The sequence below is a fragment of the Ichthyophthirius multifiliis genome (genome assembly GCF_000220395.1).
Source record: "Ichthyophthirius multifiliis unplaced genomic scaffold scaff_1120509251142, whole genome shotgun sequence".
Taxonomy (NCBI): Eukaryota; Ciliophora; class Oligohymenophorea; order Hymenostomatida; genus Ichthyophthirius; species Ichthyophthirius multifiliis.
The window spans coordinates 90,849-108,206 of NW_004086164.1; the positions used below are offsets into that span (position 1 = coordinate 90,849).

The following is a 17,358-nucleotide window of genomic DNA, read 5'->3' on the forward strand; positions in this document are numbered from 1 at the left end:
TATATATATATATATATATATATATAAATATATTATTTTTATATAAAATGTATTTTATAAATATATATAATCAATTTTTTTTATCTAATAAAAAATATAATATAAGTATAAAAATTATAATATGTTAAATGAAAACATAATATTAATAAAATTATTGTAATATTATAATTTTAAATATATTCATATATATATTTTAAAAATAAATTAATTAATAATATAAACATATAATTATATTATTAATATAATATAAAATAGTAGAATAAATGTAATCAATTATTTAAAATTTTAAAACTATATTACTATCAAATCGAATTATATATTTGCATAACGTATAAAATCATTAAAAACCCTTCATTTTTACAATCGAAGGAAACATCGGATCTGGAAAATCTACATTAATTAAATTAATTGAAAAATCCATTGAGGAAGTTCAAGTAGTAAAAGAGCCGGCTTAAAACTGGTAATCTATTGGAGGTAATCCTGATTTAAATATATTAGACTTATTTTATTAAAATCCAAAAAGATGGGCTTATTCATTCTAGACTTATGCTTATTTTTCTAGATTATAATAATGGGAAAAATTCGAGTTTTCTAAAAAAAAAATCATATTTGAACGCAGTATACTTAGCGATAAATATATTTTTGCGTAAAATGGTTATAAATAAGGTTTTTTAAATAATATTGAAATGGCACTTTATAATGAATATTTTGATTTTCTTGCTGAAAAATTTTAAGCTAATAAAATAAATGGAATAATATATTTATATACTTCTCCTTCTATTTGTTTTAAAAGAATTTAAAAAAGAAAAAGATATGAAGAAGTAGGGATTGGAGTCGATTATTTGACTTAAATTCATTAAAGGCATGAAGAATGGCTAAAAGTGGATTAAAGTTGCAAATTACCGGTTCTTATTATTGACGGTAATAGAGATTTCGAGGATAATATAGATAGATAAAATGAAATTATTTAAGAAATATAAGCTATGATATAATGATTTTTATAATTAATTAATTAATTAATATATTGTGTATTTAATCAAAAAAAAAAAAGAAAATTCTATATATTTTTATATGTTTTTTCTTTTTTTTTATTAATTAAATATTTTTTTTAATTTAAAGAAAAAAATTAAAACCATAAAAATAAAATAAAAAATGCAAGTGCATTAAGTCAACAATTAAGTAGATTATTTACTAAAAAGAATAAATAATTTAAAGAAATAAAAAGATAAAAAGGAAAATAGATTAATAGATTTATATACAAAAAGTGAATATGTTTTAAAAGTAAAAAAAATTTTCCTAGATACCCAAAATATGAGAACTAGTTTTAAAATTGGAAGAAATAATACTTAAAGTTTAAAATAGTCAGTTGAGAGTTAAAAAGAAATCGAAAAAATAAAAAAAGAAATGATAAGAAAGGCTGTTTAATATATAAAATAAGAAGAACATGATAAAATAATTTAATAAAAAATTACAAATAAGAAAAATATATCTTTTTTAAGACATTAACTTTATGAATAAAAAATGTCTTAGAAAGAAAAAGTTAATTAGTTATTATAAAAAGGAAAAAATAATATAAATAGATTTTGGTAAAATCGTTTTAATAAAATCTAAGTAGAAAACCACTAAAAGGTTATTGAAAATATTTGCTAGAAAGAAGAAAAAGAATACTTTGTTAAAAAATTATAATAAAAAGAAATAGCTTTAATTTAATAAATTAAAAATTCTAAACTAATTTACTAAAATGCATAAAATTTATATAAGTAAACATTAAAAAGTTAACCTAATTGATTTTATTTTATATTATTTAAACAAATAAAAATATTAAGCAATTATATGAAATATATTATTTATTTATTAAATATAATATTATGAATAATTATTATTTAAATATAATAAAAATAATAAATTTATAAATATATATATATAAATATATATTCATATAAATTTTATTTTATATAAAATAAAATATATCATATTATACATTTTTAAAATAAATATATACATATGAATAAAATTTTAATTAATTTAATAATTATTTCAAATTTCAATCAAAATTTTATTATTTAGATTATTATAATTATTTTTATTATCAAAATGTCTTTTATCAATTTTATTATAAAGCATTATATTTTAAATACTGTTCCTTTTCATTTACATAATTTAAATTTTAATTAATATCAATCATAATATTTTTATTATTCCCATCATCTCTCCCTCCCCCAACAACCTAAATTTCATCCCTTTATTAAACAAACCAACATTCCACCATTTCATTAACCGAATTCACATAAACATCCCTTTATTCCGAAAAAGAAAACAATTAATTTTTCTATTCCAGTAACTTTTTAGTCACACTACTAACTTAAACCCTCCCTTACTGTCCTGTACTTTCCATTTTATTAGCTATAACTACATCTTTCCCATAAATATCATATCTCACAATATCTGTTCCAATAACTCCCCCTATTATATTACCTGTATGAATACCTATTCTCATATCCAAACCTTCAAATTTAATCTATTCTCTAACCTAACAAATAATCTTCACCATTTAAAAAGCCGTATTTACTATATTTACAGCTTCCTAAACTGCATTTCTTTTCCTAATATCAGTAAAGCTCATAACTACATAACAATCGCCAATTGTATAAAGCTTAAAAACATCATTTTCAACACAACACTTATCAAATTCGTAGAATAGGTTTCTTAGCATAAAAACTACTTACTCAGGTTCTACTGAACTGCTATATTTTGTAAAACCGGCTATATCAGCAAATAATAAAGTCACGTTTTAAAAACTGTCTACTAATTCAAGCTTTTCAGTATCGGGATTTATTAGAAATTTATCTAGAATATGTTTCGGAAGGAGGTTATGGAGTATTTGGGATTATTCAAAGGATTTTTTTTTTAAATTGTTTTAGTTATTGTAGGCATTTATGAGTAATTTTAATTGTATGTATTTTTAAATTAAATGGTATATTCCCATTAATATAGACTAGAAAATTAATTCATTTTCAAGGTTTTTATATATGACTAAAAATATCCAAATAATATTAAAAAAAACAAGAAAAATTAACGTATATAGATATTTAATAGAATTAAAAGAAGAAAGAATTAAAAAAACTAAATAACATTCGCCCAATTATATTCTAAATATTAAAGAACCGTCTTTTTTTTCTGGGAAACCGTCTAATTCTTATTAAATTTATATATTAAAGCTTTCATTGAGAATAACTGAAAGTGTAATAATTAATAATGAAAGTATTAAGAATCTGAGTTTTTTAGCTTTTTTTTTAACCAAAGTTTAATTTAAGCAATTAATTATGAAATAAGTAAAAGATAAACATACTCTTATAATAGTATTCCATATATAAAAAGATTATAGGTAATTTTTAATTAAATATTACATAAAAGTCTTAATTATAAAAATTAACATTAGTATAAAAATTTTATTTTTAATTTATTATTTATCCTCGTTAAATAATTATTCATAAAAATGGATAATATCAGACTAATTTTAACCTTCAGGGATTAAATAAAAGCTTTTTTTTGTCAATTAAATTAAATGATTGCTTTAGTTTTCCATTTCTAGTTTATCATTTATTAAAAGTTCATTGAATTGCTCTATATTAATTTATGTATTTTAAACATTTTCATAATTTTATAAATGTATTTTTTCATTTAAATGTAATTATATTTCCTATATTTTATTATTATTTAATTATATAGTATTCTATTATTATATATTCCTTTTTAATGGAATTTTTCCAAAACTTTAGGAATTTATCATGTTTGTATTATTTCCTATATTACTATTTATATTATTATTTTAAGATATATTATTGTTATTTCCATTATTACTATTTATATTTTTTATCCTTATATTATTTGTAGCTATCTTATTTTAATTTTTAGAGGAAGAAATTTTATTCTTATTTTATAAAATATCTTTATATTTCTTCGTAACCTTTTTCAAAAAATTCGTATTATATAAAATCCTAGGATTCCTTCCAGAAATAGTTTGCTATTTTCCATAAAAAATCGACTAAATTCCCCCTTAATTGCCCTAACCACTATTATTTTTAAATACCTGAAATGTCATAATGGTTCCTTTACCCTTCGCCTACACTTCTTTGGAATTAAATTTAAAAAGTGGTAAATTTTACTACTAAATAAAGCCAAAAGCCTACTCAGAAATAGTCATTTTTCCATCTTCTCCAGTAGACATTACTCTAGAAGTGGTATTTATAGTATCTCCTATTAATGAAAATTAAGGCTTATGGTAACCTATGACCCCTGCAATGACTCTTCCGTAATGAATTCCTATTTTAATTTTAAGTTTTTCCCCATTTTGACCCCAAGAAATTGATTTTACGAAATCCATGAAAATAAATCCTAAATTAATTAATTTTTCTACGGAATTATTTTATGTATTTTTTTTATTTTTTTTGTCTAAACTTAAACCACTCGCACAAACGTAAGATTTACCAACAGTCTCTATTTTTGAGCAGTCATTTTGGGTACAAAAAAGGTCGAAATTTTGGAATAAATTGTCCAAAAGTACTATTATTTTTTCCTTTTCTTGCTCAAGTATTTTTTCGAAATCACATATGTCGCAGAATAATAGACCCACAAGTCCCTAGTCTTCCGCCAATTGAATTTTACCGTCGGTTTATATCCGATTTCGGACAAATTTAGGTAATAGAATTTATAATACATTGCTTATTTTGCGATTATCGGCTATAAGTTTATTTATATTTAGGAAATCTTGTCTTTAGATCTTCTCTTGGGTATATTTGACCTGGATTAAATAATAAGAGAAGGCTAGAATATAAAATAGAATCATTATTATAGCATATATAAAGAAATTAGACTTTTAAGTATATGAAAAATAGGCTTAAATTAATTAAATTAAATATATAAAAGTCTATATGATTTATATATATAATGAAAAATCGAATCTACCTAAAAAAGTCAATGCATTAAAATAAAATAAATAAATTTATCGAAAAAAAAACAATTCTAAATCGAAAAAATCACAGATACATTTTCCCAAAATTCTAATCAATAAAATAAATAAATTCGAATGGAAAATATAGGTTTATCCTCGTGAAGAAAACTAAAAAACTATAGAAAAAAAAACAATAAAAACCTAAATTATTGCTATTATTAATTAAATTAAAGATGATTAATTCATATAATATATATAGAATTATATCAAAAGGTATAAATCAAATATTATTATTAAAAGCATGTTAAATATTTTAGAATATAAAAACCATTTCTTACCCTATTTATTAATAAATTGTTTCTCTATATCTTAATTTTTAAAACTTAAATTATAATTATTCATTCCTACTTATTAATCATTCCATTCGTAATTAGATATCACTTTAATATATGCATGTTTATAAATAAAAATATATAAAATAAATATAAAAATAAATATAAAATAATATATTTATTTTTATATATATATATATATATTCAATTATATATTTTATTTTTATACTGTTTTATATAATAGTATCCATCGTTTCAATTCCTTCTTAAGGGAATAAATTTTATACTAAATTGTTTAGTATTTATTAATAATTTTCTTTTTTCATAAATTAAATTTTTGGTTTATTTATATCAATTATTTCGTCAATTTTGTTTACAATTTATAGATATCTTTTTAGTTTTCTGATTATATTTTAAGGCAAAAAAGACGGTATTAAATAAAAATATTCTAAAAATACATGAATTGCATATAGAAATAATAATAGACTAAAATGTATAAAAAAGCTATAAAAATTGAAAAAATACTAATACATTTCTTAAAAAGCTCCCATATTATTTAAAACAGGTTATTCTAATGCTAAATAAATACATATTAATAAAAAAAGAATAGAAAAACTAGTAAAAAACTCTTTAAAATTTTGCCTTTGACTAACGCTTATTTTAATATTAGAAACTATAGATATACATAAAAAGCCTTAAATTTACATATTTCTTGTAGTAAATGTTTTCCCATTTTCTAGATTTTGAATAAAGTATAAAAGGAAACATAATACTATGAAAAAAATAAAAGATTCGATTAAAGAATGGGTAATTACATTAAAATAGAAGCTAGTAGTTTTTCCCATAAGAAGATTTTTCCCTTTTTGGGAAAATTGTCTTATTAAAATAATCTAATTTTGAATATTTTTACTTTTTTTCTTGAATTTCTTAATTAAATAAATAAATAAACTCATAAAATAAATAATTGTATGGAAATAAGTAATCTAAAAACCATTCCATAATGAATTTCCATAAGAGCAATCTTTTATATTTAACATTAATATAACATAACCCATCAAAAAAGATCTATAAAAAGTAAAAATTATTATCTCTTCATATATTTCAGCGAAAAAAACAGACTCAGAAAATAATAAATAAGAAATACTGTTCCAATCTTTTACTAAAATATCTCCTATATAATCATTATTATTATTTTACATTTATATTGATATATTTGAAATTTACATCATCTAAAATTATATAATATATTTTAAAAAATTTTAATTTACATTTTAATCGTTATATGAATCTCCTATTGATAATGTGTATGGATTATTAGGAAATTTTTATTATATAATTTATATAATAGAACCTTTTTAAGAATTATTTAAACCATAGGCAATTACTGAAGTTGCAAAAAAAGATAAAAAAACAAAATGATTTCTTAAATAATTATCATTGAAAATAATTTATATAGCTTATGAAGAACATACAATATAAAATTTATAGGGAATATTATAATAATTAATAGAATTTGATTTGTTTTTAGTTGATGAATCATAAAAATTATTATTTTTTTCAGCAAATTAATATTTTTATTCAAAACTTTTGGTTTTATAATTAATATTATTATTATTATTATTATTATTATTATTATTATTATTATTATTATTATTATTTTATATATTTTATATATTTTTAATATTTATTGAATCTTAACATTATAATTTTGAATTTTAAAAATTTAATTTAATCTAAAATAATAAAATAAAATTTTAAATATAAATATTTAAATTTTTACTCCATATTACTCTTTTTATTCGTAAAAAATAATTAAATTTTTAATATATTCGTACATATCTTATTTAATCAAGCAATTATTTTTTCCTTCATTATAAACTGAACTTAATTCTTCCCTAATCGCATTTTTCAACATTTCATAATTCTCTCCATCTAATAACAAACCTCTACTATTTGAGTCAATTACTGATGCCTAAAAAGCCGTACTAACTGCATTTATATATGAATCTCCTGTCAATAAGAAAGGAAAAAGTCCTCCAATTCTCATTTATTATATTGTATTTTCCACATTATCCTTAAGTTTTTCCTAAATATTAAATATGGCTAAAATTTCTACATTTTTTTCGATTTATTCATATAACTAATATAATTTATAATCATTTTAAACTACATTTTTTTTCAATATTTAACATTATCTTAAAAAATTTTCAGTTTCTTCCTCAGATAATTCTTTTTTGCAATATAAAATAGGCCTAAATCCACTCTAAATAGAACTATTTATACATTATTAGTAATATATTTCTTCTTATTTACTCCTAAAATATACATTTTTAGGTATTTCGTTATTTTTTAAAGCTATTCTTATATACAAAATTGATTTTTAATCATTTATGTCTTTAAATAAAATCGAAAATTAAAAAGACGAGTCTTTTTTTTAATGAATGGAAAGTATTTTATATTTAACTATTTTATTTTATATTTTAACTATGTAATTCGGTTAATTTATATCTTTCTTCTTTTATACACACAGAAATTTGTAATTTAAAATTTAAGCAAATTCATTTAAAATTTTCTCTTCTTTTGTCACAAAAGTGTTTATTATTTCCTCTTTTTTAAATACACATGAACTTGCGTTTACACATAAAATTATAGATAATAAAGCCTCGTGATTAATACTTTCATTATTTGAAAAAAGAGCACTAATGAAGTCATTTTCATCTAAAAAATCAACAAAAGTAGTCTATTTTATACTCTAATTTAGGTTTTTATTGTCAGTATGTAATTTTTATATTTACTCAATTTAGTTATTTTGACTATATAAGACCGCCGGCATGAACGAGAAATCCTAAGTTTAGTAAATTAAATTTACCTAAATATTCTCATCAGGTATATATGAATTATCCTATTATTATAATTAGTTTAGATTTAGATTCTAATTGCTTTTATTATTGTCATTTTTTATTATAGTATTCGAAAAGGTTCTGGAAGTAATATTATTCTAGCGATTTTTCATAATTTCCTTTAAAATATTTTCATTTATTAAATATTTTTTATGGCCTAAAATAATCATTTTTACATCGAATTTTCCGTTTTCAGTTAATGTTCCTGTTTTATCCAAAAAAGCATATTTTGAAATACATAAGTTCCCTAAAAAAATTTCTTTTAAAATTTTATATTATTATTAATTATTATTATTATTTTTCTAATAATTAAATGTTTTCTACATATAAATTTAATGTATTAATTCAATAAATTCCAATACAGTATAAAAAGAAGAAGGTAAAATATTTAAATATTCTATTATATAAGATAAAAATAAGTGTAAGATATTCTAATATTAAAAATTTCCAAATTATATAGAAAAACAAGGCGAAACTAATACAAAAAAGATTGATATCTTTCAAAATATATATATATATATAAATATATATAACTATATTTTTACAATACAATTTAAAATAATATGTAAGTATGCAAAAATAAAGAAGATTTTTAATTTTTCATCTAAAAAAAAAGAATGCTTTTTTTTTTAAAAAAAATGTTTATTATTATTTTATTCATATATTTTGCAATTTTTTCCAACAAAAATTACTAAACCATATATATAATCTGAAAAAACTAATTAACTACCTCTAAAAATAATATTTTTTTCATCTAAATTTTCACCTTTAGGGTCATTTATCAATTTCAAAAAACCATTAAAAACACCATTTTATTTACTATATTCGAGCTTACCGCATATAATTTTTCTATATTCAAATATATTTAATTTTAATTTAGAATTATCAGGGACTTAAATTTTATTAAATTAAATAATGTATAAATAATATTATATAATTATATATATATATATATATATATATATATATATATATATATATAGTTATTTATTATTATATATTATATTATTTTATAATTCTAAAATAGTTTTTTTTATTTACTATATGTTAATTAAGGTGCAAATTTAGAATTTTCTTTATATTTACCGAATATATTTTCTTCATTTACAGTACAAAATACCTATTTTGTATCTAAAATAAGTAAATCAGCTGGTGCAATTTCTCCTTTTTTTAATATAATAATATTCCCTATTTATATATCTTCCCATTTAATATTTTATGTCATTTTTATTTTTTAACTATCTCCTTTAATTGATTCACTCCTATATATTTTTTTATTTTATAAAGTTTTTTAAAATTTTTAATTTCCGAGTATGCTTTTCTTTATATGAATGAAACTAGTACATATTTATTGATTTATTTTTTTGCTTTATTTGTAATTCAGAAACAATGTTATTTAACGGAAAAGGTACATTATAAAACATATACATATAGGAAATATATAAACAATTAATATATCTTTACTTTTTTGTTTGTTTGTTTTTTATTTTATATATATTTATATATTTATTTTTTACTTCGAATGTGAAAAGTAAATTTTTTCGATATCATTATTATAGTCGTATATTTAAATAATTAAAATATTTAATAGTATTAATAGTATTCCAATTTTTTTAAAAAAATTATATATAATAAAGAAGAATATCGTTATTTTCTAAAATAATGTTTTTTTATTAAAAAAATAAAATAAAAGTTTATTTTGAATATATATATTTAAGCTATTATTAAAAAAATATCTAATTATAAATTACATTTTTATCGAAATCATTTATTTAATTTTTAATTTCTTTTTTATTTTAACCAAAACCTTTTACATATACAATGTTTCCGAACTCTAGTTCAATCTAATTTAATTTTATAATATAAAACAAAACTAAAATATTCATTTATTTTTAAAAACGCATTTATCGAATTGTTTCTATGTTTTTTAGTTAAAATTCTTCTTTTCCATTATAAAAGAAAAATAGATACATTTAACAAATTCGAATATAGCATTTAACATTTTATTATTATTTTAAATATAATTCTTTTTAAAAATATATATATATATTTAAATATAAATATATATTATTTATTATATTCATTATTTTTTAAAAATTTAAAAATAATTATAATTAAATACACAAATAAGTATAATATCAAATAAACATAATAATAAGAATCATAACAAAAAAATTAAAATAAAATATATATATAAAAAAAAAAAATGCACCTATTAAAATTATAAATAATATTATTATTAATAACCATAATAAAATCCCATAAATCAAAACATGAATAAGAAGAGGAAATAAATAAAAAATAAATAACATATGGCTCAGTAATTCGTATCAGAAACGAAGCAAATAGATATCATTTACGAACATCCGAAATATATTTAAATGAATAATCTATAGGTAATATAGTTACTTCAGTATTACCTGATACAGATATAAACTCTTTATTTACAATAAAAGAAGGATTGGGCTTTTAAAGGAAATCATTTACAACTCCAGTAAAATGTGGTGATGTGATTAGATTAGAACATGTAGTTACATAAAAAAATATTCATTCTACCTAAAATAAATGCCATATGAATCATCATTAGGAGGTTATTTCTTTCGGAACAAACGGACATGGTGATTATTTTGATAATTTTATGATATAATGTGCAAATAATATTAAGGAAGGAAGTCCATTGGAAGGAAAATATTAATTTTATTTACAGAATTATTAGACTAAACATTTCTTAGCATGTAATTAAAGATATATGTTTAATAGTAGGCTTTTAGCTGGATAAATTGAAGTCTATGGGATGTAATATAAAGATAATGATGCGGTTTGGAAAATTGTAGGAGGATATTTTTTCGAAAAAAATGAAATGGCTTTAGAAGAAAATGATGAAAATGATTAAAATTATGTTAAAAAATATGGAAAGATATTCGATTAAGAAGGATATGAAATTGTTTCTTATAGAAAAAAAGAAAATATATGATTATAAAATAATTTTTTTTTTATATATATTTATAATAATAATATATAAAAGATTCAATTTTTTTTTTTATTAATAATTTTTTGTATTTTTAATTTAATTTTATATTATTTAATTTTTATTTTAATATATATATATATATATATATATATATATATATATATATATATATATAAATTTATATTTATACATTATTAAAATATAATAATAACAACTAATTCATTTTTTTTTTTTTATTATTAATATAATTATTTAAAATTAATAATTAAATTTAAATTTATTAATCTTGTTTTTTTTTATATAAACAAAATATATTTAAATTTTTGTTTAAATACATTATTATTTTATTGTTATTTATAATTTAATACTTATATATATTTTAAATGTTTAATGATAGTGAAGGATTTGAAATGGTTCCTAGTGAATAGTTTTCTGAAATAGAATACGAAAATTTAAAAGTTTCTTCTGAACATGATAAAAATGAATAATCAAATTTAAGTTTTAGGAAATGTTCAAGTAGTTAAAAAGTAAAAAAATCTTTATTTTTCTTTTAATTTTTTTGAACAACAAAGTAAGCCCACTTGAAATCTAATTATCACCTTAATTCGGAATCGACTAAAATTAAAAAATATCAAATATTTTGCAAAATTCAATTAAAAATAACTAAAATTCTCTATAAAATAATAAAATTTAAACTAAAAATAATGAGAATTTACCAAAATATAATGAAAATTAAATACAAGTTAATGAAAATTCTATAAAAAATAATGAAAAATCGATAAAAAATAATGTAAATGATTAAAAACTAAAAAAGGAAAATATAGAGAATTTATAATATGAGAATTTATATATATAATATATTTAAAAATGCTAAAAATTAACAGAAACAGAAGTATAATAATTAATTGAAATTTTTTTTTTTTTTTTTTATAAAAATAACATAAATATATAAAGAATATATTATAACAAGAAATAATAAATAGTGAAGAATAAAGAAGTTATATAAAAGTTCTAAAAAATGAAATAGAAAAAAAGTATTAAAAAGTGGATGAAAATACATTAAATTATATATCTAAAAACGAAATTTAACAATATAATAATAAATACTAAGAAAAATTAATTTAATAAAAAGAAAATCAAATAAATTTATTAAAATAGGCAAATTAAGGGTTGGTAAACGATTTAAATATGGCTTTAGAAAAATTAGATTAGTTTAATTTTGAAAAGGAAAATCTTTAAAAGGAAAATTTCAAAAAAATAATTAAATTCTTCATTTAAAAAAATCAATTAATAAATAAATTTTAGATAAAAAATATCAAAAAGAAGAATTTTTTTTTTAAAATAATAACAAAAATCATCATTTTAAATAAATAGATAATTAGTTTTAATAAAAAATTGAATTTCTTACAAATAATTTCTTAAATTAAAAAAATTAATATCTATAGGAAATATAAAATCTAGAAAACATAATAAAATAACTTTAAAACTCTGAAAAAGAACATTAAAACGAAAAAAATATACTATAAAACGAAAAAAATACACTATAAAACGAAAAAAATACGCTTTAAAATCAAAAAAACTAATTATTATAAGAAAAAAACTAATTATTTATAGAAAAAAACTAATTAGTATAAGAAAAAAGTTAATTATTATAAGAAAAAAGCAAATTAATATAAGAAAATAATTAATTTTTAGAATAAATAAATGATTTATAAAAATAAAATGAACTAATTATTGAGGAAAAAAACCTACTTTTGGATGAAAAAAACTAACTTTTAGAATATAAGAATTAACTTTTTAATGAAAATAATGTACTTTTAAATGAAAAAAATGAAATATTGCTTAATTTTTAAAATGAAAATAATAATATTTTAGGTTATTTTATAAAAAAATTAATATCTATTTGTTAAATATAAAAAAATTAATATTTAAAAGAATAAAACTAAGATTTAAAATAATAAAATGAATATTTAAAAGAAATTCAAGAAAATTTAAAATAAAAAATTGAAGAAAATGAATAAAAAGAAAAGGATTTTTTCGAAAAAAAATCAATTGAAATTCAATAAAAAAACGACGAAATTTAAAAAGAAAAAAAACTCGAAATTTAAAATTTGAAAAAAGACTTAAATTTACAAAAAGAAAAAACTAAAAAAAAAAAGAAAAAATCAATCAAATATAAGAATTTTCACAAAACTAAATCAAAATTCTAAACGAAAAATTTTAAATACAAATTCAAGAAATTTTATAAAAAAATGAAAATGAAAATAATGAAAAACAATAGTGTTTCTAAAAACAAATAAATTAATTATAAATTCATTTTTAAAATTAAATTTAATAATTATAAAATTCAAATAATTTATTAAATAAAGAAATTTTACATTTGAAATAGATAAATGAACACTAAGAAACTATATTATAAAAAGAAAAATATGAAAAAACTTAAATTGATAAATAAATTAAAATACAAGAATTCTAAATATCTTAATTTTAAAATATATTATCTAAATACGAATAAGATTCAGCATAATACCATACTTTAAAAATAATTTATTAGGCCAATGTTGATTTTTATGAAAAAGAAATTTCGAAATTCTTAAATACTAATAATAATAATAATAATAATAATAATAATAATAATAATAATAATCAATAATAATAAAAACAAAAAATAGATTTCTTAAAAATGTATTATAAATTCTTAAAAAAATAAAAAAGATTTTAAATGTAAATATAACATTAAATGAAAATCATGAACCAGAACATTTAATTAATTAAATAGATAGTTTAATAGGACATGCATTTGATTTAAATATATAAAAAAATTCTACATTAAAAAGAGAAAAATTAGATATAATTAAAGACACTAAAGTATATTATATGATAATAAATATATAAGATTATAAATAAATATATATATATATATATATATATATATATTATGTATATATGTTAATATATTTGAATATTTATAGATTTTCAGTAATTCTAATTTTAGTCTTGAAAATAATGATATATATGAATAAGTTGAAAGTATTAATTTATAATTAAATTTTTTGAATAAGGAATTAATATAATTATAAGAAAAATTAATGAATACTTCTTAAAATAATTAAAAGATTTCTTTATAATGCAAAATAAATAATATTTAAAATGAAATTTAGGATATGAATATAAAAAAATAAGAACTTGAATTAAATTTTAATATAGAAAGCTCTAATACATATATAAAATAAACAATATTGGATTAGGAAAATCAAAGAAACATTATTAATATTTAAAAATTTTAAAATAAAATAACTTTTAAAAATTGAAATTTATACTTTTTTTATAAATCATTTTTGTTTTTTTATAAAAATTAATTTAAATATAAATAAAACTAAATAATTTTAATTTATATTTAAAATAAAAACATGGGTTGTTGTGAAAGTAATCAAAAGACAAACGATATTAAAATATCTAATTCAAAAGAAAAAATTAAAAAACCATAATATTAAAAAGAAGAAGAATAGTAAGATATAAGTCACTTAAATAATATCGAAAATCAAGAAAAAATTATAAAAATATAAGCTGCAATAAGAGGAAATTAAGTGAGGAAAGAATAAAAATTAAATAAAAAGCAAAATTAAAGTACCAAAAGATTATGAGTAAAAATAAAAAATAAAAAAAAAAATAATAATAAAAAAATAGTAATAAATAATAAAAAAAAAGATACAATTATTTAAAATAAAAAAAAAAAGTTTTTTATGAAAAATAAAAAAATATATATATATATATATTATTAAATAAATATTTTCTCTTTTTTTTTTATTATATTTATTTTTCGATTGTGTTTTTTAAAATAAAAAATTACAGAAAAAAAATAATATTTTAAAAAATGATTTTATATTAGTAATAAATTATACATCTTAAATAAAATAATTTTTTATCTTTATTAAAAAAAACTAATAATATTATAAAATAATTTCTAAAATTTATACAAATTATATATTTAAATTTTAATATATTGTTGAAATTTTTTTAATAATATATAAAATATATTATATCGAAATACTTTAAAATATTATTTTTATATATGGATTTATATAAATTTAATATTAAAAATAAATATTATCATAAATTAAATTCACATATATAAATATTCTTTTTATTTATTTACATTAAATAAATAATAAAATATATATTTTTTTATATTTTCTTTATTTAAATATACTAATATTAAATCCAAAATTAATAATAAAATATGTATTAATTTACATATAATAATTTTATATAAGATACAATAAAATTTATATAAAACAAAAATTATTATTTTTTTTTAATAAAAAAAAAAAACATGGATTAACATTAAGATTAAAAAGAAGAAACTTTAGCCACTCCCGGTGTCCTTGATAAATATCAAGCTGCAGGAAAAGTAGCAAATCGTAAAAAATAATAAAAAAAAAAAAAACTATATTTTCAATAAAAAATAGATGTATTATAACAATTACTTGAAAAAATAATGCCAGGAGCCAAAATAGTTGAAATATGTGATTTTGGAGATAAACTTATAGATTCTGAAGTAACAATTTTTTTTTTTTTATTTATTTATATATGTATTTGTTTTGTCAAAAAATACATAAAGCTGGCTAAATAATTCACTAAAAAAAAACTCTAAAAAGGGCCTGCATTCCCTACTTGTATTTCCGTAAACGAAATATGTGGACATTATTCCCCTTTAATTTCAGATTCCGAAGACAAAGAAAAAGATTAATCTTTACTAAAAGAAGGTGATGTAGTTAAGATGTAAATATATATAAAAATATATAAATAAAAATATTTATATAATATATATATATATATATATATATATATATATATATATATATATATTTATATATATATATATCTTTAAGTGATTTAGGTGCCCAAATAGACGGATTCATCGCTTTAGCAGCCCATACAGTCGTATGTAGAAGCGAAAAAAAATAAAAAGTCCAAGGAAGAAAAGCTGATGTAGTATTAGCTGCATATAATGCTTTATAGGCCTGTTTACGTACATTAAAGCCAGGAAATAATAACAATTAAACATCCGAAATAATCCAAAAAGTAGTTGATTAATACAAATGTAATCCTTTAGAAGGTGTATTAAGCCATGAATTGAAAAAATACATGATAGACGGTAATAACTGCATTATAAATAAAGACACATATGACCAAAAAGTAGATTTGCATGAATATAACGTAAATGAAGTTTACGCTTTGGACATTATCGTATCTACAGGAGATGGTAAACCTAAAGAAACTGAATTTAGAACTACTGTATATAAAAGAGCTTTAGAAAATTCATATAATCTCAAAACTAAACATGGAAGAGCTTTTTTCCATACTCTAATTGAAAAATATCCTGCTTTATGCTTCTCTATGAGAAATTTTGAAGATGAAATTTCAACTAAATTAGGAGTTGCGGAATGCTTAAAACATGATTTGTTGAATTCTTATCCTGTTTTAACAGAAAAAAAAGGAGATTTTGTTGCTTAATTTAAATACACTGTTGCAATTATGCCAAAATAAATATTAACTATTTGTGGATTGGGATTAGATATAGAAAATTATTTGGGGGATAACTAAATAACAGATGAAACTATAAAAACATTGTTAGAAACACCAATTACAAAAAAAAAATGAAAATTATTTTTATTTTCTTATATATATAAAATTATTATTATATTTTATTAAAATATATATATAAATATATATTTTATTTAAAAATTAACATTTAAAAATAAATTATATATATTAAATTAAATTCTTATTTCTATATATTTAATATTTTAAATTATACATATATATATATATATATTTATATATATATATATATATATAATTAAATTAATTTAAAAAATTATTTATATTATGTTAAAAATATTATTTAAAAAAATTAAATATTAATTATATAATAAATAGTTTAATAATAATAATAATAATAATAATAAAAATAATAATAATAATAATAATAATAATAAATATTATAATATAATAATAAATATAATAATAATTATATATATAATAATATATATAAAAATATTTTTAAATAAATATTTATATAATAAAAAATTATTATTTTTAAAATTTAATTTTTTATATTTTTATTATTTTTTCAAATTTAAAATTTTTTTTTAAAGTAAGTTAAAAAATAAAAAAACATTAAAAAAATTAAAAAACACG

General features: G+C 17.1%; 3 protein-coding genes across 3 annotated transcripts, besides 43 other annotated features; 2 read left to right on the plus strand and 1 right to left on the minus strand. All coding sequences in view use genetic code 6, as the record gives it.

The window, feature by feature from the left end:
- Window positions 1–33: a microsatellite.
- A 269-nt stretch (window positions 34–302) lies between these two features.
- On the minus strand, window positions 303–4,384 carry IMG5_148110 (hypothetical protein; the record flags this gene model as incomplete). Its single annotated transcript, XM_004031015.1, has 4 exons — window positions 303–390; window positions 904–981; window positions 2,139–2,741; window positions 4,170–4,384. 4 exons carry the CDS (start codon window positions 4,382–4,384, stop codon window positions 303–305), a joined length of 984 nt encoding a protein of 327 aa, XP_004031063.1.
- Window positions 528–567: a microsatellite.
- Window positions 1,850–1,930: a microsatellite.
- Window positions 1,885–1,934: a microsatellite.
- Window positions 1,957–2,020: a microsatellite.
- A 1,026-nt stretch (window positions 4,385–5,410) lies between the features above and the next one.
- Window positions 5,411–5,460: a microsatellite.
- A 1,365-nt stretch (window positions 5,461–6,825) lies between these two features.
- Window positions 6,826–6,864: a microsatellite.
- Window positions 6,865–6,876: 12 nt separating this feature from the next.
- Window positions 6,877–6,959: a microsatellite.
- Window positions 6,889–6,969: a microsatellite.
- A 763-nt stretch (window positions 6,970–7,732) lies between these two features.
- Window positions 7,733–7,771: a microsatellite.
- Window positions 7,772–8,688: 917 nt separating this feature from the next.
- Window positions 8,689–8,722: a microsatellite.
- Window positions 8,723–9,095: 373 nt separating this feature from the next.
- Window positions 9,096–9,165: a microsatellite.
- Window positions 9,102–9,201: a microsatellite.
- Window positions 9,110–9,189: a microsatellite.
- Window positions 9,111–9,198: a microsatellite.
- A 986-nt stretch (window positions 9,202–10,187) lies between the features above and the next one.
- Window positions 10,188–10,262: a microsatellite.
- Window positions 10,213–10,257: a microsatellite.
- Window positions 10,218–10,252: a microsatellite.
- Window positions 10,263–10,285: 23 nt separating the features above from the next.
- Window positions 10,286–10,339: a microsatellite.
- Window positions 10,340–10,523: 184 nt separating this feature from the next.
- IMG5_148120 (stromal cell-derived factor 2, putative) lies at window positions 10,524–11,157 on the plus strand (the record flags this gene model as incomplete). The annotated part of the gene is made up of 1 exon (XM_004031016.1): window positions 10,524–11,157. A coding segment is annotated over one exon (633 nt), but the record flags the coding sequence as incomplete, so codon positions are not given.
- Window positions 11,158–11,212: 55 nt separating this feature from the next.
- Window positions 11,213–11,250: a microsatellite.
- Window positions 11,236–11,272: a microsatellite.
- An 8-nt stretch (window positions 11,273–11,280) lies between these two features.
- Window positions 11,281–11,343: a microsatellite.
- A 46-nt stretch (window positions 11,344–11,389) lies between these two features.
- Window positions 11,390–11,439: a microsatellite.
- Window positions 11,440–11,798: 359 nt separating this feature from the next.
- Window positions 11,799–11,950: a microsatellite.
- Window positions 11,912–11,959: a microsatellite.
- A 12-nt stretch (window positions 11,960–11,971) lies between these two features.
- Window positions 11,972–12,009: a microsatellite.
- Window positions 12,010–12,656: 647 nt separating this feature from the next.
- Window positions 12,657–12,733: a microsatellite.
- Window positions 12,727–12,844: a microsatellite.
- A 102-nt stretch (window positions 12,845–12,946) lies between these two features.
- Window positions 12,947–12,987: a microsatellite.
- Window positions 12,988–13,069: 82 nt separating this feature from the next.
- Window positions 13,070–13,159: a microsatellite.
- Window positions 13,081–13,133: a microsatellite.
- A 59-nt stretch (window positions 13,160–13,218) lies between the features above and the next one.
- Window positions 13,219–13,299: a microsatellite.
- A 451-nt stretch (window positions 13,300–13,750) lies between these two features.
- Window positions 13,751–13,813: a microsatellite.
- A 210-nt stretch (window positions 13,814–14,023) lies between these two features.
- Window positions 14,024–14,102: a microsatellite.
- Window positions 14,103–14,466: 364 nt separating this feature from the next.
- Window positions 14,467–14,507: a microsatellite.
- Window positions 14,508–14,800: 293 nt separating this feature from the next.
- Window positions 14,801–14,856: a microsatellite.
- Window positions 14,857–15,487: 631 nt separating this feature from the next.
- On the plus strand, window positions 15,488–16,899 carry IMG5_148130 (hypothetical protein; the record flags this gene model as incomplete). Its single annotated transcript, XM_004031017.1, has 4 exons — window positions 15,488–15,575; window positions 15,624–15,712; window positions 15,776–15,936; window positions 16,047–16,899. 4 exons carry the CDS (start codon window positions 15,488–15,490, stop codon window positions 16,816–16,818), a joined length of 1,110 nt encoding a protein of 369 aa, XP_004031065.1. The 3' UTR covers window positions 16,819–16,899.
- Window positions 15,941–16,039: a microsatellite.
- Window positions 16,818–16,877: a microsatellite.
- Window positions 16,900–16,970: 71 nt separating the features above from the next.
- Window positions 16,971–17,016: a microsatellite.
- A 25-nt stretch (window positions 17,017–17,041) lies between these two features.
- Window positions 17,042–17,074: a microsatellite.
- Window positions 17,073–17,254: a microsatellite.
- Window positions 17,080–17,218: a microsatellite.
- Window positions 17,100–17,205: a microsatellite.
- Window positions 17,255–17,358: the final 104 nt, after the last annotated feature.